The sequence below is a fragment of the Pipistrellus kuhlii genome, unplaced genomic scaffold, assembly GCF_014108245.1.
Source record: "Pipistrellus kuhlii isolate mPipKuh1 unplaced genomic scaffold, mPipKuh1.p scaffold_m20_p_12, whole genome shotgun sequence".
Classification (NCBI taxonomy): domain Eukaryota; kingdom Metazoa; phylum Chordata; class Mammalia; order Chiroptera; family Vespertilionidae; genus Pipistrellus; species Pipistrellus kuhlii.
In genome coordinates, this window is record NW_023425427.1 from 15,627,162 (window position 1) to 15,651,023 (window position 23,862).

The following is a 23,862-nucleotide window of genomic DNA, read 5'->3' on the forward strand; positions in this document are numbered from 1 at the left end:
TCAACCAGAGAAGGGGCCAAAATCTAAAATCCAGCCTAAATCGCGGGCCGAATGGTTTACTGAACAGTCATAAACTGTCATTGTGATGGAAACGCAGCGGAGTGCAGTGATGACAGCGCGGTGCGGGCCACATTGCAAGGCCTGGCGGGACGGATTTGGCCCGCGGGCCTTGTGTTTGACACATGTGCTCTAGAGTCTCCCGCCTCTCTCTCAGGGACGTCGTGGCTGAGACCTAGCTGGGACCTGACGGATGAGCTCTGCTTTGCCCGGATAAGGGTCCATGTACTTGGCCATGGAAAGCCCTCACACTCTCCATCATGGTCAAGGTGACTTCTGGAGGCAAGTCTACCAACAGGCCTATCTGGTGGGTGCAGATCCTGAGGAGTCAGTAGTAATCTGCAAGGCAGCTACCTCAGGGGAGGCCACAGAGGCCCTTTCTTCACAGAGCAGCGCGTTAATCAGATCCTCACCGAGTATAACATGACAGGTGTTTATCAGGCGATAGCTTAGAAGTGTTTGTATTAACTTACTTTATCCCCCAAATAATTTTGGGTGTTGTAGGTATTAGCCCTTCTCTATGTGAGAGAAAGGAAGCACAGGAAAATGCCACACAGCTAAGAAGTGATGGTGTGGGGATCCCAGCAGCCCGAGTGCCCGCACGTTTTCCCAGTTTCTACGAGCAGAATGGCAAAGCTCGGTTGTGGGATTAAATTAGAGATAAGTCCGGCCAATACCTAGCAACAGGACGGGGTTCACAGTGGGTGCTCAGTAATGAATCCTGGAGCTCAGCGGCTCTGGGAGGCGGACAGGGACCTCCCTCCCCCTGTTGGGAGTCCTCCCCGCACCTGCACTGTGAATGGTCAGACTCTGTGCAGACCCCAGGCCACCAGAGACCTCACGCCCGGGTGTGAAGGATCTGGGTAAGTCCCGGGCCCTCTGCACAGAGAGGAATGTCCAGGCTTCGGGCGTGGCATCTGGGCCTCCGTGGAGGCTCACCCTCCTCAGACTCGCCTGGACATTTCCTGCTCCCACATGTCTGCTCTTCTCGTCCCCCACCGAGAATGCCTGCCACCCACCTCTGCTTCCTCAGGCAGGTGGCTTTCCAGGGGACCCCCCTTGCCAGAGAGAACTTGTGCATCTTTGTGACCCACGCCCAGCCGTCCCGGCAGGGAGAGCAGAGAGCTCAGCGTGCCTGCTCCCCCAACCAGATGGGAGGCTGGACCACGGATTTCCTTCTCTCTCACCACCGTAAGGCCTGGAAAGGAGGACGCAGTGAGGAACCTGTTGAATTAAGGCCGTACTTTCTCCCAGAGAAAATCGATCAGACGGTTGAACTATCCTGATACAGAAATGTTACCACCTTCTTCCCTGACACCAAGTTCTGCCCTGTGGTCACACTAAGTGCGTCTTGAGGGAACCAAAACCTAACATTGTTACGGGTAATAAAATGTAGAGAGAGTTGGCGAACCTTGATGGCTCTGAATGGTCGGAGCTATTAACTCATCTCTAGTTGAGATAGTGGTGGCTGAGGCAACTTTAATTTGTTAATCACATGTAAATGTAAATTCTTGTTGATTTTCTGTTGTTGGAATTTCCCGCCTAAGAGATATCTTTGTCTCAGAATCTCAATAAAAGGAATGGTAAAAGGCCAGAGCAGGGGTGAGTCTTCCCACTAGAGGTGGACTTTCCGCCTGGCCCCCATTTCCCCAAATTAATTCTTTTCCAGTCTCTTCATTTTAGTGTGCGGCCTCCTCCAGAAACTGGACCCTGAGTGGGCCCTGAACCACGCGGGTCGTGTTAAGGGATCCCACAGCGTCTCAACATGGAACTGCCCAAGGCCGTCTCCCAACCATGGGCAGTAGAAATGATGACTGGACAAAGTCTGTTCAACAGAGTTTCTCTTTAGTTCTTGATCCTTTTACCAGAGGCGTGAATGAGACCTGAGACTGCACTGTTCAGCCCGGATGCCATGCGCCATCTGTGTGGACAGGGGCTGGGCGTCCCGTCGCTCTGGGGTAGCTGCTGGGTAGCTGGGGCCTCGTCTCAGCAGCGGCCGCAGTCGTCCTGGTGTGGCGAGGAGCGGTGGCGGAGGCCACGTCAGCTCTTCGAGCACGTCAGCAGGATCTGGGTAAACTCCTGGGAGCCGGGACCTGGTTTTGACTTTCTGAGCATGAGCAGCCTGGGGTTGTTGATCAGGGTCTGCAGCAGGCGCCACCTTGTCCTGGGCCTCGCCGAGGTGCGGGGACCTAGGATAGAATCAGAGCGGGTAGACTGGGGGCGGGGGACGGGGGAGCTGTCTCTGTGCTTCTCAGAGGCTGTAAGAAAAGCTGCCTGGGAGGTGTGAGGGGTGGGATACAAGGGGAGGAAGGAGCTGGAGCAGGCGTGAGGGGACATGAGGGTGAGCAGAAGGACGTATTTATCTCACAGACTGGGTAAGCGCAGGGCTAGGAACAGTGATGAGCACAGTTCAGGTCGGTGCCGATAAGACAAGATTGCCTAGGGCTTCCCAGCAGAAGGCAGAGCAGAGGAATAAATAAGGTGGAAGAGGTGGGAGTAGACAGTATAGAGTCTTGAGGGGCAGGAGTTGGTGGCTAAATGCCCTCTTGGAGGGCATCTGGCTGAAGGCTGGGATATGTATGGGGTCCCAAACAAATTGCGGGGGGGGGGGGGGGCGGAGCTCAGCAGAACAGGGAGCAGCCAGCTAGAAGGACAAGGACATAAGGCCTCAGGGGTTCCATAGCCAGGCTGACTAGGGGTAACCCTCCTGACTTCCTGAGTGGATGTCCCGGGGCATGGAGTGTGGAGGCAGGAAGGGGAAGCTGAGGCATCTCAGGGACCCCAGAAAACCCTTAGGCACTTGCTTCCTGGTGTCCAAGCACAGGGAAGGCTCACACAGGAGACTCACCTGCTGGCTGATACAGGTGCCCACAGCTGAGGGCCTGCTGCAGCTGCCTCTCCCTCAGGCCTCTGAGCAGGATGTGGCAGAAGCTGACGAGCACGGGGTGGGTGTGATAATGGTCCACGTAGAGCATGCCAACCCATGCCCTGAACCCTGAAACCCAGAAGGCAGGTCAGGCCCTGGGGTGCATCTCAGGGTGGCCCGGTGGGTGCTTTTTATAACATAACTGCAGCATCACTGTTCTCCTAAATGGTGCCTGTGTCTTTGCTGTGAATATAGAAAACTGGGCATGAAGAGCCGAAAGGGCCCTTACAGATCACATTCTAATCCGTCCATTTAACGTGGGACTTGAGGCTCAGAGGAGCTTGGGCTCCTTTAATGAACAGACACGGGCCAGAAAGAGAACAAAACTGTTTTTTGCTCTACAGAAATGGTTTTGGAGTATTTCAACCGGACAGACCAAATTCTTATCTGAGTAAGTTTCCAAATAGCACCACCAGTAATTCTGGGATGGGCCCTTTCTCAAAATGTTCAGAGCCGTGCAGTCACAACTGGCCTCCTAACCATTTAGAGAGAATTGTGCTACCCCCTACTGCCTGCCCTTATACCTCAAAGCTGTGTCCGCTGTGCAGATACTCGATAGCCTGCATCCCTTCTCCCCATTGGGCTGAATGTTTTGGTTTTTTGTTTTTGTTTTTCTGCTCAGCTTTATAGCCTCCCTGGGACGATACGCTCTGAGCAGAAGTGAGGCATGAACCCTGGGTGGCTTCTACAAAGGTACGAGTCCAGCCCTTCCCCGACAGGTGGCTGTGGGGTCTGGGGGTGAGGGTGCGAGGTGGAGCTGGCCACTTACCCATGTCCGCTCCCTCGTAGCCCTTCTGCATGATGGTCCTGTCGATGCGGGCGATCAGCCACGTGCCCAGGATGCAGCTGATGAGAAGCCTGGAGAGGCAGGCGCCCAGGCCCAGCAGCACGTTGTAGAAGAACAGGAAGTAGCTGAAGTTGTGGAACATTTTCCTGCGAATGGAAGCAGGCGGAGGGGCGGCACTGTTTTAGCGTGAGAAGCTGGCCAGGCAGGCGGGCTCAGGGGCCCCAGCCCATTGGCCGATTCCTACATTTCCTGGCTGCGAGCTGCGTGACCTTGTGCTGTACGTGTGAGCTGACTGTCCAAGCTGACTGTCTGCACCGCCCAGCACTGGCTCAGCTGTACCGTAGAGGGCTCTGAGCACAGGGCAGGACGAATGCTAGTTGCGGCTGCAGTGTCTGATGGGATCTTTGGGTTCTGAGGTTTCCTGAACAATGAGAAACCTCTTGTGGCCGCAGCTGGTTGTGTGGTTACACAGAGGCTGTGGCTTTCCTATTGTTTGTTGTAACAGCGACCTGCCCCCAGCTGGGACTGCTCCGAGTTCTCCAGATAAAATTTCCCAAATGACCATTTGACCATGGGGTCTTCTGCTGCCTGTGGGATAAGTGCAAACTTTGCATACTGAATTTCGGGGCCGTCCTCGAAACGGGCCTCTCTCGCATTGGCACATTGAGCCCCCTCCCTCCCCTCACCACCCAGGGCCACTGCATGGCCAGCACGTTTGATTCTTCCTGTTCTCCTGACACATCCTGCCCTTCCATGGCTTCCTGCCTTCCTTGTGCAGTGGGCGATGCCAGCCATGCCCTCTCCTCAGCTCTACCTGTAGGCGTCCCACCATCCTATCAACCTCAGCTCCAACGTCCCCCCTACAGTGGAATTAACCACCACGCTGCCTCTCCTCCACCTCTGTGCCTGTCCTCATTACTCCTGTTTCTCTTGTGATCCTTCATGCCCTCTGTCTGGAGTCTACTGCCCAGTGGACCCTGAGCTTCTCACAGACAGGTCCTGTGAGGCTTTCTCTTTATGCTCAGTGCCCATGCCATTTCCTACATCGTGAATGGCCTTGAATAAATAAATGAGAAAGGATTACCACTGGCCAGCACTATTGTTCTAGCTCATATTTGAACACATTATTTCATCCTCACCAATGCAGAATTATTGATATTCATGGATGGTTAACAAGGTCACACAGCTCATAAGGGATGGAGCCGAGATTTGGAACCAAAGAGTTTGGCTCCAGAGTCTGCTCCTCGACCACAGCTCTTCACGCTATGAGCAAGTGTCGAGTTTGCCCACAAACCTGCCAGCGGTGAGGAGGGAGGAATAAGAGATCGCCGAGACCAAAGTCCTATAACCACCATTCCCTTCCTTGCCCTCACCTGTTGTTGAGTGCCAAGGGCTTCTGCTTGTCAACTGTGCTCATCTTGGGTTGCAGGAAGAAGCTGCCAGCAATGCATACCTGCAGGATCATGAGGCCCAGGACGATGGATATGGTGAGGCTGAAACACAGGGTGAGACCATCCGGAGGTGGCCTTGTCCACGCTTCTCCACCCTTCTCAAATGCCCAGTGGTAAGTGCCCAGTGAGGTGCCACGAGCCCGCCAGACCAGCAGTAGCAATGAGCTCTGTGCTTTATGCCTGCAGAGATTCCACGTCCATTCTGCAGTGAGAAAACTGAGGCTCCCAAAGGGGCGAGAACTTTCTCAAAGCCACACTGTCATAATTCTAGCTCTAGACCAGACCTTCAGGACCCAGGCATGGCGACTGGGATGAGTGTGTTAAGAGCATGGGAATCAAGGAAAGGAATGGGGCTCATGAAGGCCATGTGAGTGGACAGGGCAGGCTCTGACCCAGACTCCTGGGCATCTCCAGGTGAGTATGGAGGCAAGGAGCTCCAAGCAGGGGGTCTCCAGGGAGCACCAGACAGCCTGTGTTTGCACCCCCAGAGCAGCAGTGTGAGGCTGGGGCTAAACGAGGCTTTGGTTTAAGATCGCCAGGCTCCCAGGCTTGCCTCTTCCCTGTCAGTGGACAAGTTGCTTCACATCTTTGTACCTCTGTTTCCTCATCTGAAAAAAGAGGGAGCTAAATAAGGCCCAACCTCAAAGAGTTCTTAGGAGAAAAAGCACAGCGTGAATTCTCAATGTCAGGATTCACTTTTATCTTCCGTTGGGGAAACGGAGGCTCAGAGAGGCCTCTTTCCCAAGTCATGTAGCTGATTTAAGACCCAAGCACAGATTCCCTCTCTCCTTCCACTGCACTGTCCTCTCTCTCACGTCACCTCCTCACCTCTGAATCCCCCCAGCTACAGAATGGACATAGGCGTATCTGCCACAGACGCCACTGGACGGACCCCGGTGAACAACGAGAGTGGCAGTATTTTGTAAATTGTAAGGTTCCTATTGCGGTGTGTTGCTCTTTTGGCCCATGTTTCGATCAGACCTGAGCGTGAAGTCCCAGGGAGTGGTGGGAGCTCAGCAGGAGAGGGGCATTTTGAACAGCAGTTGCGAGGGCTCACCAGCTCCCAGGCTTGGGCAATGCCAGGAAGCCCCCCGAGCACTTACATCCCGATGCCCAGTCCTCGGAGCACCTCCAGGCCCTGGTTGTGGATGACGGGCAGCACCAGGCTGTACATGATCACCAGGCCACACAGGCTCTGCACCACGTGGATAACGAGGTAGCCTGTGGACCGAGGGAGCCGGTGGTCACCCAAGACCCTTCGTGACCCAGTCACCTGTGTCCCCGTCCGCAGCCCTGATCCATCCTCCTGCCACCAAAGGTATTGGCACATTTGTTGGTGCTATTTCTTCTGCCTGGCATGCCCTCATGTTTCTTCCTTTTGACCTTCTGCTTACCCTGCCAGGTGTGGTTCAAATGTCAACTCCATTGGGATGCACTCAAGCCCTGCCCAGGGTGAGGAGTCACCTCCTCCCCTGGATGACCCCCGCCTTTGGCATACACAGCCTGTGGGTCAGGACAGGTGGGGATGATGATCCATATGACTGAGATTCTCCCTCCTTCCCGAAGGCCCCTCAAAGGCAGGAGCTGGGCTGCATCTGCCCTCACCTCTCTCCTCCCTACCCACCCTCCAGGCTCTGCAGGTGCCCAGGTAATGTGTGTTGAATTGAATGGGTCACATGATGGCACTTACCCCACAAAATGTAGGCTATTTGCCAGCCAGAGTACCTTGCAATGGCCGCCTGAGATTTAAAAAGAAATAGGGTCCCAGAGGAGAGAAAACCTTGATCACCTTGGACACATCCCTGTTTCACTGGAGATTCATCCACCAACCCACCGAGACAGTTGACTGTCCTCATTTCACAGCTGAGGAACCCCGTGATGGGAACCACTGTTCCATCACCCAGCAGCAGAGCATCCCGGAACAGAGGTCTCTGACCGCCACCCAGGGCCCCCCCTCACCACGCTGCCCTGTCCGAGGTGCAGGAGGCAGGTCTCCACAGACTCACCACGCTCCCTGAGGAGGAAGGGCTATGGAACTTCAGAGGGAGAAAGTGTTTGTTTCCTGCCCACAGCCTCTTCACGTGCTTTCTAGAGAAAAGGCGGGAAATTAGTAATGTTCATAACCACAACTCCTCATGCAGGTAGAGCTCAACAGGTACAAACAGAAGGGCCTGTGGAGGGAGATGGTGGGCAGCTTAGCCCCTACTATTGACCATAGTTCATGCGATGGTTCTGATTAGCCTTAACAATCTTAAGTTTAATACATTTTATTAAAATAATATACAGTTACCTAGTCTTCATGACGATATTTGAAACTGTGTATAAGGCTTTTATTTTCTTCATTTTGCTCTGTTTTTTGTATTTTTTCTATAGTGACTATAAATCATTTATGTAATAATACTTTAAGCCAGATAAAAACAGGAGGCCATTTTTAATGATACTCCCAACTTATAACAACATAAAGGGAAACAAAAAGGGGACCACCACCCCAAGAAATCACCGCATGTTTTCCCAGATGCTAGTCTCGGGCCGGGACCTTTGCATAAAGATTAGATTGTCAGAGTCAAGTTCAAGGTCCAAATTCACATCTGGGTCCTGCTTTTTCCCTAACATTCTATCTCCAGCATTTCCCAGGTGGTTTTGTCCTTTCGTGACCACTGGATTGGGAAAACTTGGTATGAAATAGAGAGTGTAAACATCTCATTAATAGTTTGTACATGTATTACATGGGGACGTGATGGTGTTTGGGTTATGTTAGGGTAAGCGCTTCGTTAAATCATTTTCACCTTTCTTTGTGCTTTCTTAATAGTGTCTACTAGAAAATTAAAGATGGCACCTGTGTTTCTGTCTGGCAGCACTGGAGCAGAGTGTGCAACCAGGAATACAAACCATGTTTAGCTCAGGGGCAATAAATTGAGGTCTGAATGGAAGAGTTAGTTTACACTGAATTTTTTTTTTTTAATAGCTTGTAAATTGGAATAATTCTAAGAAGAAAAAAAAAACTGGCACAACGCTTCCCAGGCTGTAGGATGCTTTCTCATCCATTATTCCCTCTGCTCCATCACCTACGATGGAAGCAGGGCAGGGATCAGCACTCCTGGGTGACAGTAAGGGAGGGGGCGCCAGCCGGGGCAGGAACGAGGCCTTCCCGGCACACAGACTTCTCTTCCCTGGGCCCTCAGTTGCCCTCGGCCCATGTCCATGCAGCCTGCTCTGCACAGCAGTTGTCCCTGGTCGGGACCAAATGCCTCAGTGAAAATGTGCCAACCACTTGAAGGCTGAGCATGGAAGGAACAGACATGTCCCCTCACAGACGGGACAGAGGACAACATCAGTGTCCAGTCCGCCCACAGGGCCTAGGAAAAAGAAAGTGAAACTGTGGCTTCTTCGTGCCTGGAGAGTCTTTCTTTTGGATGCCGTTGGCAAGGGACTCACCCTGCGGGCAGCAGATGGTGAGGTTGCAAAGGCAGAATATTCAGAGGTGGTGGTGGGGAGATTGGCCTTGAGCTTCCTTTGAGTATGAGTTAGAAATTGAGACAGAAAGAGAGACAGAGAGAGGAAAAGACAGAGGCAGAGAAACAGAGAGGCTGGAACTATCTGCATTCAACTGCCATCTGCATGCAAGTGCCTAGCTAGTACTGAAGGCCATTTCCTCCTCCTGCACTGATGGCGGTCCTTGGTCCCTGGCTCCTTGACTCAGTTTCCCCTGATGTCTTTTTTAGCCACATTCATCTGTTGGTAGCCCAGTGCAATGAGTCCTGGAGAGCAGGACAGGTCGGACACCCAAGAGAGTTTCCAAAGTGTACATGAAATATCAAGGTCTGGGGTCGGAAGGCAGGATCAGCCATTGCTTGCTTGGGTAAGATATTTTGTTGAGTCTCAGCTTTCTCAGCTATAAACATGGAGATGAAAGCACCCCTCAGGGCTGTGGTGAAACTGAAGATTCTAGCACAATGTCCAAATCACAATAGAAGCTCAAGTCAATAGTTTTGGTTTGTGTTTTTACTAACAATAGATGTGGTTGTCCCTGGACCTTGCACACACTCCTGGTTCCACTCCTGGTCACTGTTGGCACTGCTTAGAAAATTCTATCAGATGCTTTCCTGGCTGGAGACACACAAATGACACCTGAGCCCTCTTACCTGTAACAAGCCAAAATGTGGAACAGATAGCTCACACACGTGAGGGAGGCAGGCAAAATGGTAACCACCCAGACTCCTGAAACAGAAAAGATGATAGGAGAGCCCTCTGAAGATGAACCAGAAACAGTTCATGTGCTTTTCATTTTCAAAATGCAGAAACTCACATCAGAAAGGTCTGGGTAAATATACTTCCTTTAACACATTTCTTGTGTACATACAATTGTGCTTATATATTTCTGTTTCATTTTTAGCCACACATACCCTTGAAACACTTTATTTCCTGCACAATCCTCTCCTTTGGTATTCATATTCTCAATCCCATGAATAGTGGGAAGAGAAAATTATGGCATATATACATTTGAAGGAGCTTCCATGCTAATAAAACTTCATTGAACTTCTAATTGCCACTTTTGGGGGATGCTGAGGGGAGAGGGCGACCCACCTCCAGTTAAAGGGCAACCTTGTGCAAGGCTGGCTTTACCTTTGGAGATTTTTATCAGCTCCTTCACCTGCAGGATGACTGGGGTCAGGGTCCCAGTCTGGTTCACGGAGGCAATGTAGCTCTCTAACTCGCCTTCAAACACATCCAGCGCATCTCTCACATACACGAACACGCAGAACTCAATGACAATGAACTGGGGACACAGAGCAAATGCTTCAAGGTCTCACTCCACTCCAGCTTTTGCCCAGTATGTGAATAATGATGGGTCTCTCTTTGGTTTTGAGGTCAAAACTCTTTGAATTTCACTCATCTGAAATAGACTCTGGACACTGGCTCTGAGATGAATGGGATTGTGGCTTCCTTGTTAGACGGGAGACACCGTAAACTCTGTGTTTCACCTTTCAGCGTAGGAGACAAGGTCCCACAGGGCTTAAAAGAACTCTTCAAATTTGAATTAAACCAGAGCGAGATAAATGCCTAATGTGGAGTAAGGGGTGACCTTAGGGACAATTCCAGTCATATTTCATTGCTCCCCTTCTTGCATCTTTGTGATAACTGAAGTGAAGAAGGTACTGTTTCCTATACACATGCCATGTTGCTCACCCCTATCATCCTGTCATCATACCACCCTGCTCCCTCATCATGCCACCCTGCTCCCTCATCATGCCACCCTGCTCCCTCATCATGCCACCCTGCTCCCTCATCATGCCACCCTGCTCCCTCATGCCACCCTGCTCCCTCATGCCACCCTGCTCCCTCATCACACCACCATGCTCTCTCATCATGCCACCCTGCCATTTTTGCCACTCCACTTTGACCCGGCTTTTGACCCAATTTACCCTGAATAACTTTGACCACATGGAATGTTTTGATTCTGTGCTTAATAAAAAATTTATTGAGCCCTAACCAGTTTGGCTCAGTCATTAAAGTGTTGGACCGTGGACCAAAGGGTTCAATTCCTGGTCAAGAGCATATAGCTGGATTGCAGGTTCAATCCCTGGTCCCAGTAGGAGTACAGGTGGGAGTCAACCAATCAATGTATCTCTCTTCATTGATATTTCTTTCTCTCTCCCGTTCCCTTCCTCTCTCTCTCTCTCAAAAATAAAATAAAATAAAATAAAATAAAATAAAATAAAATAAAATAAAATAAAATAAATCAACGGGGAAAAATATCCTCAGGTGAGAATTAACAACAAAAAAGTGTGTGTACGTATGTATACAGGATAGTATTGAAGTCTGTATTATGACATTTAAAATTTTTTGTTGAGAAAGCAAAGTTAAATAATAGCAAAATGAAATAAGACATTTCAATTTTGGGCCCTTTAAAAAAATATAGCACATCAAGCTTATCCACTTTTATTTTTAATTCACTGAGATTATTTGTCAATTATTTTATATTTAAATGAAAAGATTTTTAAGTAGCAAGTGTAGCATAAAAGACCTCAATGAAGCTGGTTTTCTAAACTCTGCTGAAAAAAATGTCTCATAGAACTCACTAGTGAGCCCATCTGGGCATGGTGCTTTCTGTTTTAAAGACCATTACTCACTGACTCAATGTCTTTTAATAACTTTAGGCCTATTCAGATCATCCACTTCTTCTTGTGTAAGTTATGGCAGATTGTATCTTTCAAGGAACTAGTCCATTTCACTTAGGTTATCAAATTTGGGGGCACACAATTGCTCATACTACTCCTTTATTATTCTTTTAATGCCCATGGAGTCTGTAATGATGTTCCCTCTTCCATTTCTAACGTGTCCTCTCTCCGTTTTTGTGTCTGGCTAGAGGCTTGTTAATTTTACTGTTTCAAAGTCCTAGCTTTTGATTTCATTGATTTTCTTTATTAATTTCCTTTTTTTTAATTTCATAGGTTTCTACTCTAATTTTTATTATATCTATTCAGCATATTTTGTATTTAATTTGCTCTTCCTTTTTAGATTCCTAAGGTAGGAGCTTAGAGATGGATGTAGATCTTTGTTCATTTCTAATATATACATTCAATGTTATAAATTTTCCTCTAAGCACTGCTTTTGCTGCCCCCCCTCCAGCCACAAATTTTGTTAAGTGTGTTTTCACTTAGTTCATTACATTTTTTAAATTTATTTTTACTTCTCTTGAGATATTTTTTTCTTTAATCCATAGTTACTTGGAAATATGTTGTTTAATTTCCACTCTTTTGGGATTTTCCAGTTATCTTTCTGTTATTCATTTCTAGTTTAATTCCACTATGGTCTGAAGGCAGACCACAGTGGAATTAAATATTCTTTTACATTTGTTAAGATGTATTTTATGATCCAAGAATTAAGTATTTTTTTACATTTGTTAAGATGTGTTTTATGGTGGAATTAAATATCCTTTTACATTTGTTAAGATTGTGTAATTTACATTCTTTTACATTTGTTAAGATGTGTTTTATGGTCCAAAATTTCTTCTATCTTGGTGAATTTTCCATGTAGTCTTAAGAAAATGTGTATTCTACTATTGTAGATTAAGTAGTTGATGAATGTCCAAAATTCCAATTGATTGTTGGTGTCAATTACAGTTCAGATTTTCCTTCCTCAGCACTGATTCCTGTGGGGTTTCTGATCCATTCTGTTGTGATTCTCTATATGTACCTGCCTGTCTCTTCAATTTAGGGGCAATGATTTGCCCCATAATCCCACTTCTCCTGTGGATCTAAGAAGAGTTGTTGATTTTTTTTTCCAGTTTATTTAGATTTTTATTTGTTGTTAGGATGGAATGGCATTTCACAAGCTCTTTACATGTAGAATTGGCTATTGAAGTTTCCATAAACAATCTGACTATATTTATTAGTAATATTTACCACAAGGGTAAAAGTGTCCTTGGAGTCAAAATTGTTTAATCTACAGAGATGGAATTTTGAGCCAGCTTTTTAAGAACAACTCCTCTCCAGCCCGCCCCATTTACAAAGAAAAGAATTTGCTCGGATCAACTTACGAGATACAGGCAGATAAAAGCCAACACAGTGGTTCCGATCATTCTGCTTGGGAACTGAAAGCAGGGGTCCCACTCGTATATCCTGCTCTGAAACCAAGACTTTTTTTTCTCTCTGTTAATGAGTAAACACCAAGAAAAGACAGGTTGTGGTTGGTAAACAAATGCCTAATTCTTCTAAAAATAATCTCGTTACCCCTCTTCATCTTAGATTTCAGTGAAGAGCAAAAACACTGGTAGTTCCTATTCTCCCCTTATTCTTAAGAACAGAGACTGGGTTCTGCCTGGTGCAGCAATTCACCAAACTGAAAGGCTAGCGTTTCTGGCCTCTCTTATCGATAAGAGTGACCAAGACTAACTACAGGGCAATTAGTGAGGGACTTTGGGGAGGGTGGTTAGATAGAATCAACACTGCAGAAGGGGCCCCATAGCCCTTCCTTCTTTTCTCCTGCCTGCTATCTGAAATGCTGACATAGTAGCTGATCCAGATTGGAGCCCTGGAATCTATCCTGGACCATGGACAGCCTTTATAATGAAATCTCTAAAATACTGAAGCAGAAAAACGGATGATCTTGGTGTCATGGTGAGCAGTCCAGAGTCAATATGGATTGTAGCCTCCAGAATTCTTTTAAATATATATATTTTTAATTGATTTCAGAGAGGAAGAGAGAGAGAGAAACATCAATGATGAGAGACAATCACTGATTGGCTGCCTACTGCATGCCCTCTACTAGAGATTTAGCCCCAATTGCGTCCCCAACCGCCCCCCACTGTTGGTGGGAACACCACTGGTGAACGAATCAAACCGTGGCTTACTGCAGGGGGGGCTTCCGCAGGAGCTGCTTGACGTGCTCTGCCTGATGAATTTCCAGGAAAGGCTTTTCTTCCTGTGAGAAAAGAGAGAGGAATATGCTTTAACTCGCAAATTCGTGTTAGAGTGCTGGGCTCTCTGAGGGGCTATCACCACAGAGGGTGGGGATTTGGGTAACACTTGCTCTTCTGGATTCAGCCATTCCCAGACTCCTGTCACTTAATGAAGCGAAGAGCAGGGTCCCGTCTCCTGTTTACCAGGCACTTGATTTCATGAAGTGCCAGCGGCCTGGCTTCCTTGACTCCTCTGCTTACGGACTGCACCAGTCACTGTTCTGGGAAGTCTTTCTTCTCTCTGAGATTTGGTGATTTCCCATCATAGTTCAAAACACTGTTTAAAATGCCATTGTTTTTACTGTTTAAAATGCCATTGTTTTTACTTATTAAAAAAAACTTTACTGATATGTTTTATTTTTTTAAATATTTTATTAATTTTTTTTTTTTTTACAGAGAGAAAGGGAGAGGGATAGAGAGTTAGAAACATCGGTGAGAGAGAAACATCAATCAGCTGCCTCCTGCACATTCCCCACTGGGGATGTGCCCGCAACCAAGGTATAATACATGCCCTTGACTAGAATCGAACCTGGGACCCTTGAGTCTGCAGGCTGACATTCTATCCTCTGAGCCAAACAGGATAGGGCTTTACTGATATGTTTTAAAATGTTTTCTCTGCCTGTCCGGTGTGGCTCAGTGGTTGAAAGTCACCTATGAGCCAGGAAGTCACACTTTGATTCCCAGTCAGAGCACAGCCCCGGTTATGGGCTTGATCCCAGTGGGGGCCTGCAGGAGGCAGCCAATCAATGATTCTCTCTCATCATCAAAATTTTGATCTCCCTTCCTCTCTGAAATCAATAATAATAGTAATAATAATAGTAATAATAATATTTTCCTCTAAGTGTAATTAGCTTTTCACAGTACTCATCTATTCTATATATGTTGAATATGTAGATTTTACATGCTATGAGATGAAATCTTAAATATTGCAGATATTAGGTAGAGTACAAAGGATCTAATTAGAATTCTGACTGGTGGGTGACATCAATGAGATGGAGGAATAGGGGGTTCCAGCCCTCAGGCCACTCTGATACACCTATTTTAACAAATACCCACAAATTTGAGTAATTCTGTAGAAGCCCATGAGTGCACCTGGGAGGTTCCAGAACTCCAGTCAAGCAAAAACTCTGAGAAGAGATGCATTGAGGAGGTAAGAAGAACATTTTCACTTCACCAATATCACCCTCCTCAAGGTGGTACACAGCTCAGTGCATAGAGAGACCCTCACCTTGGCCTGCAAATTCTCCCATGAGGGAAAGAGTAAAGGTGTAGAGCTTTTCTATGCAATTAAAGTAAGTTGTTATCAACTTAAAATAAACTGTTATAATTGTAAGATGTTTTATATAAGCCGAATATAATCACAAAGAAAAACCTGTTTTATACAAACAAATGATAAAGAAAAAGGAATCAAAGCATGCCACAATAAAAAAAACCCACACATATCACATCACCAAAAAAGCAAGAAGAGAAGAATTACACTCATCATTTGCAGCAACCTGGATGGAATTGGAGAACATCATGCTGAGTGAAATAAGCCAATCAATGAAAGAGAAACACCACATGATCCCACTCATTTGTGGATAATAAAGATCATTATAAACTGATGAACCAAAAGATAGATATAGAGACAGTAAAGCAACAAGCAAATTGTCGAATTACAGCAGGGAGGGGAGGAGGACCTGGGGGAGATAATAGATCAACCGAAGGACTTGTATACATGCATATAAGTACAACCAATGGACATAAAACTCTGGGGAGGGTGGGGATATGTAGAGGGAGGGAGGGGGGGCAAAAAAAATAAAATCAATAAAATATGTAAAAATAAATAAATAAATAAATAAATAAATAAATAAATAAAAGAAGAGAAGAATTACAAAACTAACAAAATGACAATTTTAAGTTTTTACCTACCAATTTCTTTAACTCTAAATGGATTCAATTCTCCAAGTCAAAAGACATAGAGTGGCTAATTGAACTAAAAAAAAACACCCCAAAACACAAAAATACACCACCACCTCACACAAATATATGCTACCTATAGGGGACTCACTTTAGCTTTAAGGACATACATGGGCTGAGAGTAAGGGATGGAAAGAAGATATTTCATACATGTGGTAATCAAAACAGGGCAGAGGTGGCTATATTTATCTGAGACGAAACAGACTTTAGTCAAAACTGTTATAAGAGACAAAATAATCATTATATAATGATAAAGGGGTCAATTCCTCAAGAGAATATAACAATTGTAAAGATATATGCATCCAACATCACAGCACCTAAGTATATAAAGTAATTATTAATAAAACTAAGCCGATAAATATACAGCAACTTAATAATAGTAGGAAACTCAACACCCCACTTTCAACAATTGATAACCCAGAAAGAAAATCAATAAGAAAACAGCTTACTTGAACAGCACTATACATCAAATAGACCAAATAAACCCATATAGAACATTCTGTCCAATAGCAGCAGACAGTATATTCTTCTCAAGAGCACAGGGCCATTCTCCAGGTTAGGCCACAAAACAAGCCTTAACAAGTTTAAGTATCAAGTAACTTTTCTGACCACAATGACATAAAGTGAGACATCAGTAACAGAAAGAAAACTGGAAAACTCACAAATATATAGAAGTTAAATAATAGATTCCTGACCAAAGAAAAAATCAAAAAGGGAAATAAAAAAATATCTTAAAAATAAATGAAAATGGAACTACAACAGACCACAACTTATGGGGTGCAGCCAAAGCAGTTATAAGAGGGAAGTTTATAGTGGTAAATGTCTACATGAAGAAAAAGAAAGGTCTCAAATAAACAGCCTAACTTTATACCTTAAGGCAGTGGTCGGCAGAGCCAAACATCAACAGTACAACAATTGAAATTTCTTTTGAGAGCCAGATTTTTAAAACTTAAACTTATTTTAATACCACTTCTTCAAGAGACTCACCCAGGCAGTGGTATTTTGTGGAAGAGCCACACTCAAGGGGCCAAAGAGCTGAATGTGGCTCGTGAGCCGCAGTTTGCCGACCACGGCCTTCAGGAATCAGAAAAAGAACAGTGGTTAAGAAAAAGTCTCAACAACCAAACTGGGTTCTTTTCCTGGCTCTGCCACAGACTAGATATGTGATCCTGGGCAACACAAAGTACTTCTTTGGGTCCAAGTTGCCTGCTACAGAATAGTGAGAGGAATAATAGGACCTCCCGCATGGACTGTTGTGAAGACCAAACCTGTCAGGATGCGTGCAGTGCTTATACTTATTATAGTACTCACCGTCTGCAGCTCCCAGCCGAGGTAGATCCTCAGAGACTTGACGAACATGTACAGGAATCGGCCCAGCAGGAAGGACAGGCACAGCAGCGAGGGCCAGTAGAATATGACAGTCTCATACCTCCCCAAAAACTGCAACGAAGCAGACCACTGGTCACTGGATCGAGATGGGGCAGGGCCAGGCCGCTGGTGAAGCTGTGGACAGGAACCTGCCTGCCCCAGCCTGCTCCCTCCAAAGCCCACTCTCAAAGCTTGGATGCCAGCTCCCCCAGCCCCACGTCATTGGAATGAGCAGTGGACTTGGAGTCTGTAGCCCTGGATATGAGTCCAACACCCCCATTTTACTTTATACAAAGGGGTTTGTTCAGATGAGGTGTGAAATGCTCCTTTTGGAAAATATAAGAGAAGAAGAGGGAAAGTAAGAGGGGAGGGGAGAGAGAGAGAGAGAGAGAAAGAGAGAGAGAGAGAGAGAGAGAGAGAGAGAGAGAGAGAGAGAGAGAGAGACACCTTGCACTTTTTCCTGGGGTATGGGGCTAAACAGATGAACAGTTTGAATCAGTCTCCCATTAATAGACAGAAAAACTGAGGCTGCATGAAGGAGTAAAGAAACTAGCCCAGATTCAGCCATTCCTGGTCTCAATGCCCAGATCTGCTGCTTCTTAAGAGTTACTCTATGTCCCTCAGACTCCTCGCCTATAAAACAGGACCTCAGACTCCTCACCTATAAATCAGGTTTGTTGAGAGCTTCCCCACCTTGAGGGGCTGCTGTAGGCATTAACTGAGAGACTCTGTCTCTGAAGCAGTACCTTGATGAACGTAAGATACTATACAATGGAAGCATCATGAATGGTTCCAACTCCCTTTTGTACACAGGAGAAATTGGAGGCTCAGAGAATGACAGAAGCTTGTTCAAAGTCACACAGGAAGTTGGCCATGGTGACAGGAATGAATACCCTGAACAGAGTTCAGTGGGACTCACCTGCCCATGGGGACACTGTGTGATGTGAAGAATGGTGACAACAAACCTGCAGGAGAGAAGCAGGACTTGGGGTACTGCCAGCATAGCCCCTGTGACAACAGCCCAGATCCCCCAGCCTGGAGTTACCTCCCTGACAAGGCTGGGTTCCAGGCCTACGTGTCTGCCCTACCCAGATCAGGCACCCTGCTTGTGCCTGAGAACATGCAACAAAATCCATCTAATGCCCTCAATTCGGACACAATCCCAGAACCCACAGTGGCAGAGCAGGAAGACCCTGAGCGATCTCCCCTGCCTCCCCTTCACTCCGGTGGGGACACGGAAGCCCAGAGATGGGAAGGGATTTGTACAGAGTCACACCAGAGCCGGAGCCAGGACCCAGGGCTGAGGCTCTGTCTGCCTGTAAACACGGCCCTGAGGAACGAGCCTCAAAGCTTTGCTCCTGCGGAACACACATTCCTGGTCCTGTTCAAGCTCGGGTCTTACTCCCATGGTGTCCAAGCTGCTGGGTGACCACTGCCACCCAGTCCTCTCCTGGTCCAAGAGTCTGTCATAGGCTAAGACGCTACTCCTCATTTAACACTGAATATCCTGTCTTGTAATTAAAAAAAAAAATTAAATTTATTTCAGAGAGGAAAAGAGAGGGAGTGAGAGAGACAGGAACATTAATGATGAGAGAATCACTGATTGGCTTCCTCCTGCACGCCTCCCACAGGGGATTGAGCCCGAAACCTGAGCATGTGCCCTTGTCTGGAATCAAACCTGGGGCCTTTCGGTCCACAGGCTGACACTCTATACACTGAGCCAAACCAGCTAGGGCTTGTCTTGTAATTTTTTAAAAAGCAAGCCACTTACACACTCTGAAATTGCAGCCACTGGCCTGCCAGTTACTTGTCAGCCCCCTGCATGCCTAACACACTGGGCCTGGAACCCCTGCCCTCAAAATGCTAAGAGGGAGGCAGGCCCCGTAAAGGAGCTGTGGACGAGGAAATGAGCCTATCGGGACTAGAGAGCAGAACTGCCCATGGGATTCAGTGAGCAAACATTCCCTGGGGCCAGGTCTGTGCTGGGCTGGTGCTGAGGGCACAGAGCTGACAGACGGGTCAGGAAGCTCCCGCTGTGGAGGCGACAGTCCACAAAGGACGAGCACATGCCCCTCAGGGGGCCGGGTGGGGGACGATAATCCTCACGGGGAAGAGAAACACGTAGCCAAAGCAGCCAGAACATGTGATCACGAGGGGCTTGTCTTGTTTTCTAGAATGTTCCCTGGCTCTTCAAGTTGGCTGACTAAGAGGAAGGATGGAGGAATGCAGGCGTTCTATATAACCTGCACACATGCCAGAGACTGGTTGGGGTGGGGGTGTGGGGGTGGGGAGAGACAGGGGAGAGACTGAGGCACATGCACTTTCTCCAGGGAAGCCACAGCACAGGGAAGCCGCATCCACAGGAGACTCCTGTTGCCACCAGGGGGACCCTCGGCAGTTTATGGAAATGAATTTTTCTACATTTCTGCGTACTGGGAGTTTGTGAATCATGAATGGCCGCTTCCGAAGCAGCAGAATGCTGACAGTGGGACTGTGGGCCAGTCATTCCACCTGCCCTGGGCCTAAGTTCTGAGCAAAGGTGCCCTCCCAACGAGAGCTCTGAGGTCACCGCCAGCCCTGGGTCCAGTGTTCAGCAACGGCCTAAGGAATTGTGGGAGGGCAGGCAGGCAGAGTCTGTCTTACCAGGTCAGAGAGTAGAGGAAGCCCAGGATGGAGCTGACCAGCCGGAACTCCGATGAGAGGCAGGCAAAGAAGGGGAAGTGGGACAGGCCGACTTCGAAGCCTCCAATCAGAAGCACAAAGGCTGGGGAAGACAGGGCCAGAGCTGCTGTGAGGGCCTCTTCTCACAGGCTCAGGGGCGCCCCAGGGAAGGGAAGGGCGCTGTGCTGACTTGCTGTCATGGACCTCAGGACCCAAGGAGATGAGTGGACGAGCCCCAGCTTAGCACAAGGAAGAATGCAGGAATGTCTTTCATTCATTCACGCAGCTGACCCTCCTGGTACCTCTTCCATGCCAGGCCCTGGGCTAAGTGTTGAGATGGAGAAGACTTGCTCCCTACCCTTGATTAGCTCACAGTCCAGTGGGTGGAAACAGACCACATAAATGAACAAACAAACAAGGATCTCTGGGAGAAAACTGGTTGGACAGAGAGGTTTAAAAGTGGTCATATTAGGGAGATGGAACCTGTAGATTAAAGTTACCACTTCAGGGGGAGCATGAGGCATGGAGAACGAAGAGGCCCCAGACCAATGGCCAAAGAAGATCTGCTCTTTAAGAAGTCTCTGAGGGCTATGGACAGTAAGAAGGCAGCCAGGACCATGGCTCAGGAGAGATTTTGTAGGGTGGGCGGTGGGTGGTGGAGAACTTCCTTTCTAAGCCTGTCTGAACAACCTCTGCCCCTAACTAGAATGTATAGTGGTCGGCAAACTCATTAGTCAACAGAGCCCAATATCAACAGTACAACGATTGAAATTTCTTTCTGAGAGCCACATTTTTTAAATTTAAACTTCTTCTAATGCCACTTCTTCAAAATAGACTCACCCAGGCCGTGGTATTTTGTGGAAGAGCCACCCTCAAGGAGCCAAAGAGCCGCATGTGGCTCAAGAGCTACAACGTACCGACCACAGACCTAGGAGGAAGCCCCTCACACAAGCTTTGAGACTCTGTGGGCCAGGCACTGATGTTGGACAGGCAGCAGGCTGGGAAAAAACACTGAGTTCACTCGCAGAGCTTACCCTCTGGCCCCAGAGAACCCCTGCATGCTGTCCCTGAGAGCAAGCACTCCCATGGTTAAACTCCGAGCAGTTATGAGGCGGTCCTGGTACCTCGGGCCCACTGCGGGGTCCGCAGGAGCTGGGAGCCTTCTGAGAACAGGAACATGACATTATTGGCTGTGGCTCCGAACGCAATTCCGTAGGACCATCGATTGCTAAAGGTGCCCACGAAGTCCAGAGGTCTGTGAACAAGAGAAACAGTTCATGGGGCCGGAAGGTGGCTCTGAGACATCCCACATTCATCTCCAAAGTCCCAATCCCACCTTGAGGGATGAACTATTGGGTAGTGGACTATTCATTTCAAATGACATTTTTCTTGAGCCCTCTGCGCCACTTCTGGGGCAAGGCAGGGATTCAGAGGACTGAAGTGAGGAAGACAAAATTCTTTAAATATAAATATATATATATATATATATATATATATATATATATATATATTATTGCTGACAGAATTATTACAGATGTCTCCTTTTTTCCCCCTTTCTACTCCCTCCACCCAGCCTCTAACATGCCCCCTCCCTGCCTTGCGTTCACCACACTATTGTCTGTGTCCATGGGCCATGCATGTAAATATATGAGTTTTTTTGGTTTATCTCAGGAAGACAAAATTCTTTCCCTTGTCTAGTAGGATATAAGCAAGAATACCAGCAGCCATGACAACAAGCAAAATGGGATGAGTTTCATCTATGAAAGTGCCTGGTCCAGTGGGCTCTCCTGGTGCAGGACTCATGGTGCCATCCTAACAAGAAGGCATGCTGTCCTTGGGGACAGGAACTCTCTCCCTCCTGCTTCCTGGTGTAGCCATAGTGCTGACTGTAGGAAGGCCTTTCCCATAGAGATCTGAGCCTCCTTGAGATGTTTTCCTAGTAAGCACATCTGAGCAGCCTTGGGTGCTAGAATACAATGGCGTGGAAGTCAATTCTGTACTCTCAGGGCTTGGTTTGGGTTGGGGTAAGGCTGACCACAGGGAGGCAGAGGTCGGTGGGGGAGGTACCTGGGAGTTATCCTGGCCTGACAATGGGTGTTGGCCCCAGTCACTGATACCAGAAGCTGCAGTGGTCAGCCCTGGCTCTACTCACATGATAATTCCAAAGTAGTTCCCCAGGAGGTAAGAAGTGTCATCTCTCTGTTTGCAGTGCTCCCGTCTTTGGAGAAAGGACAAGACCAAAATGATGAGGAGCTACAGGGGGGAAAGATGAGAGGGTCAGTGGGAATATCCATCCTGGGTGTGGCCTTGGTGTCAGCTCTGAACGATACGTGTGGGTGAGGAGAGCGCTCAGAATGTGTATTCTGCTCAAACGCCGGGGCACCGAGTGGCTGCACGCACCCTGGAGCTTCCAGAATGTTTTGTAATGAGCTTTCCTTTGGGTTGCCCTGAACAGACGTGAGCTCACATCTAGTCTCTCTCATATACTGGTTATGACACTTAACTTCCCCGAATCTCCGTTTCCTTATCTGTAAAAAGGGAAAAATAACTGTCAGGTTGCAAATCCTCCCTTGTTTTCCCCGCTGTGGATTCAGTCACTTTCTCACATATTTGAGGCCCTTTCTTCTTCCTTTCTACTAGAAACTTCTTAAGACTTGTCTACACTTGCTGACTCCATTTCTTTACCTCTCACTTGCTCTTCAATCTCCTGACCTGGCTTCTGCCCCCATCGCTCCACCGAAACAGCGTTGGCTAACATCACTAATTACCATCTCGTTGTTTCATACGATGTGAACTTGAAGCTCAACTCTGGCTTGACCTTCCAGCAGCATGCTTCCACCTTCTCCTCCTAGAGCCATTCTTCCCTGTCTTCCATGCTTTCCTGGGCTTTCTCCATTACGTCCCAGTCTCCATTGTCAGATCATTCTTTATCCACCCATGATATTTGGAATTCCTCCTGGTTCACTCTTCTTATTACCCAGTCCTCTCTTCCTCAGCAACCTCATCCATGTCCATGACCACCAACACACAGGGGACTCACAAACTTCATCTTTAGCCCAGACTTATCCTTGAGTTCCATAAATGTTCCAACTACACAGTTGGCATTTCTTTTTTCTTTTTTAAAAAATTTTATTTTATTGTTTAAAATATTACACATAGTAGTAGATATATCTCCTCCCTCCCCCCCACCCCCGTTGGCATTTCTTTTTGAAAGCTTCTTGAATCCAGTACATCTTATATGAAATTCGTGATTTTCCTCGCTGCCCTATTCCTTCATCCACCCCAAACCTAGACCTCTTCATATGTTCCTTAACTAGAAAATGGCAGACACCACCATCCTCCCAGCTGTGCAAGTTAGAAACCGGAGTCGTCCTCAACATTGCCCTCTCCTTAACCTCTCTATCCAATCCATTACCAAGCCCTATTGCTTTTACTCCCAAATGTCTTGAGTTAATCACAATCATCTAGGGTGAGGTAAAATTGCCTCTCACCTGAACCCCCACAACCACCTCCTAACTGGTCTTCCTGTCAACTTCTGGCCCACCTCCAACATGATCCCAACATTGCAACCAGAGTGATCATTTCAAAACATAAATCTGACCACACCGCCCTCATGCTAGAAACACTCTAATTACTTCCCATTGTACTTAAAATAAAGACAAAACTCCTTTGCACAGAGCCCCACAGGGCTCCTCCTGGCCTGGCCCTGCCCACCTCCCTGGATAGCTCTGCCTCAATTCCCTCCAGCCACACCAGCCCTCCCGGTCACTCACACTCCAATCCTCCCCAACACATACACACACAGAGCCTTTACACGTGCCCTTCCTTCTGCCTGACATGCTGTCTCTTGCATCTCCCAACAGAACCCAGCTCAACCACTGCTTCCCTAAAAAGCCAGGATCTCTGACTCTACACCGTTAAAAGCCTTCTTCTGCCTGTGTTTTTAGTGCGTAACGTAGGAGAGCAAGTCCAGAAATCTGCTGACCCCCTCAAGCCCCCTTGGGAGCCTGTGTAGGGGAGCAGCCCAGTTCCTCCTCCGTCCCCTCCACAGCCCTCTCCTGCTTTACTTACTGATGGGATGAGGGAGTAATGGAGAAAGAGTTCCATGTCCACCAAGCCAGCACAGGTGCCATTCAACTGCCTTGTCCTGGAAAACGGCCAAAAAACACATTCATATCATCGGTCACCGCTG

The 23,862-nt window shown here is 47.5% G+C and overlaps 1 protein-coding gene across 7 annotated transcripts in view; it reads right to left on the bottom strand.

The window, feature by feature from the left end:
* Positions 1-1,818: 1,818 nt before the first annotated feature.
* Positions 1,819-23,862, bottom strand: part of LOC118716291 (stimulated by retinoic acid gene 6 protein-like) — a 40,546-nt gene continuing 18,502 nt past the window's right edge. For 3 of the 7 annotated variants that reach the window (XM_036433277.2, XM_036433278.2, XM_036433276.2), the window contains 17 exons: positions 23,742-23,817; positions 21,823-21,923; positions 20,795-20,925; positions 19,653-19,773; positions 17,929-17,974; positions 16,953-17,081; positions 13,575-13,645; positions 12,762-12,873; positions 9,845-9,998; positions 9,364-9,439; positions 7,228-7,309; positions 6,912-6,960; positions 6,325-6,442; positions 5,144-5,263; positions 3,753-3,916; positions 2,906-3,052; positions 1,819-2,246 (listed from right to left, as the gene is read on the bottom strand). In XM_036433277.2, the coding sequence (XP_036289170.1) occupies positions 2,098-2,246; positions 2,906-3,052; positions 3,753-3,916; positions 5,144-5,263; positions 6,325-6,442; positions 6,912-6,960; positions 7,228-7,309; positions 9,364-9,439; positions 9,845-9,998; positions 12,762-12,873; positions 13,575-13,645; positions 16,953-17,081; positions 17,929-17,974; positions 19,653-19,773; positions 20,795-20,925; positions 21,823-21,923; positions 23,742-23,817 (1,846 nt within the window). In that variant the 3' untranslated portion in view covers positions 1,819-2,097. The remainder of the gene's footprint in view (positions 2,247-2,905; positions 3,053-3,752; positions 3,917-5,143; positions 5,264-6,324; positions 6,443-6,911; positions 6,961-7,227; positions 7,310-9,363; positions 9,440-9,844; positions 9,999-12,761; positions 12,874-13,574; positions 13,646-16,952; positions 17,082-17,928; positions 17,975-19,652; positions 19,774-20,794; positions 20,926-21,822; positions 21,924-23,741; positions 23,818-23,862) is intronic. The other 4 variants (XM_045579980.1, XM_045579981.1, XM_045579982.1 and 1 more) reach the window with 2 other exon arrangements.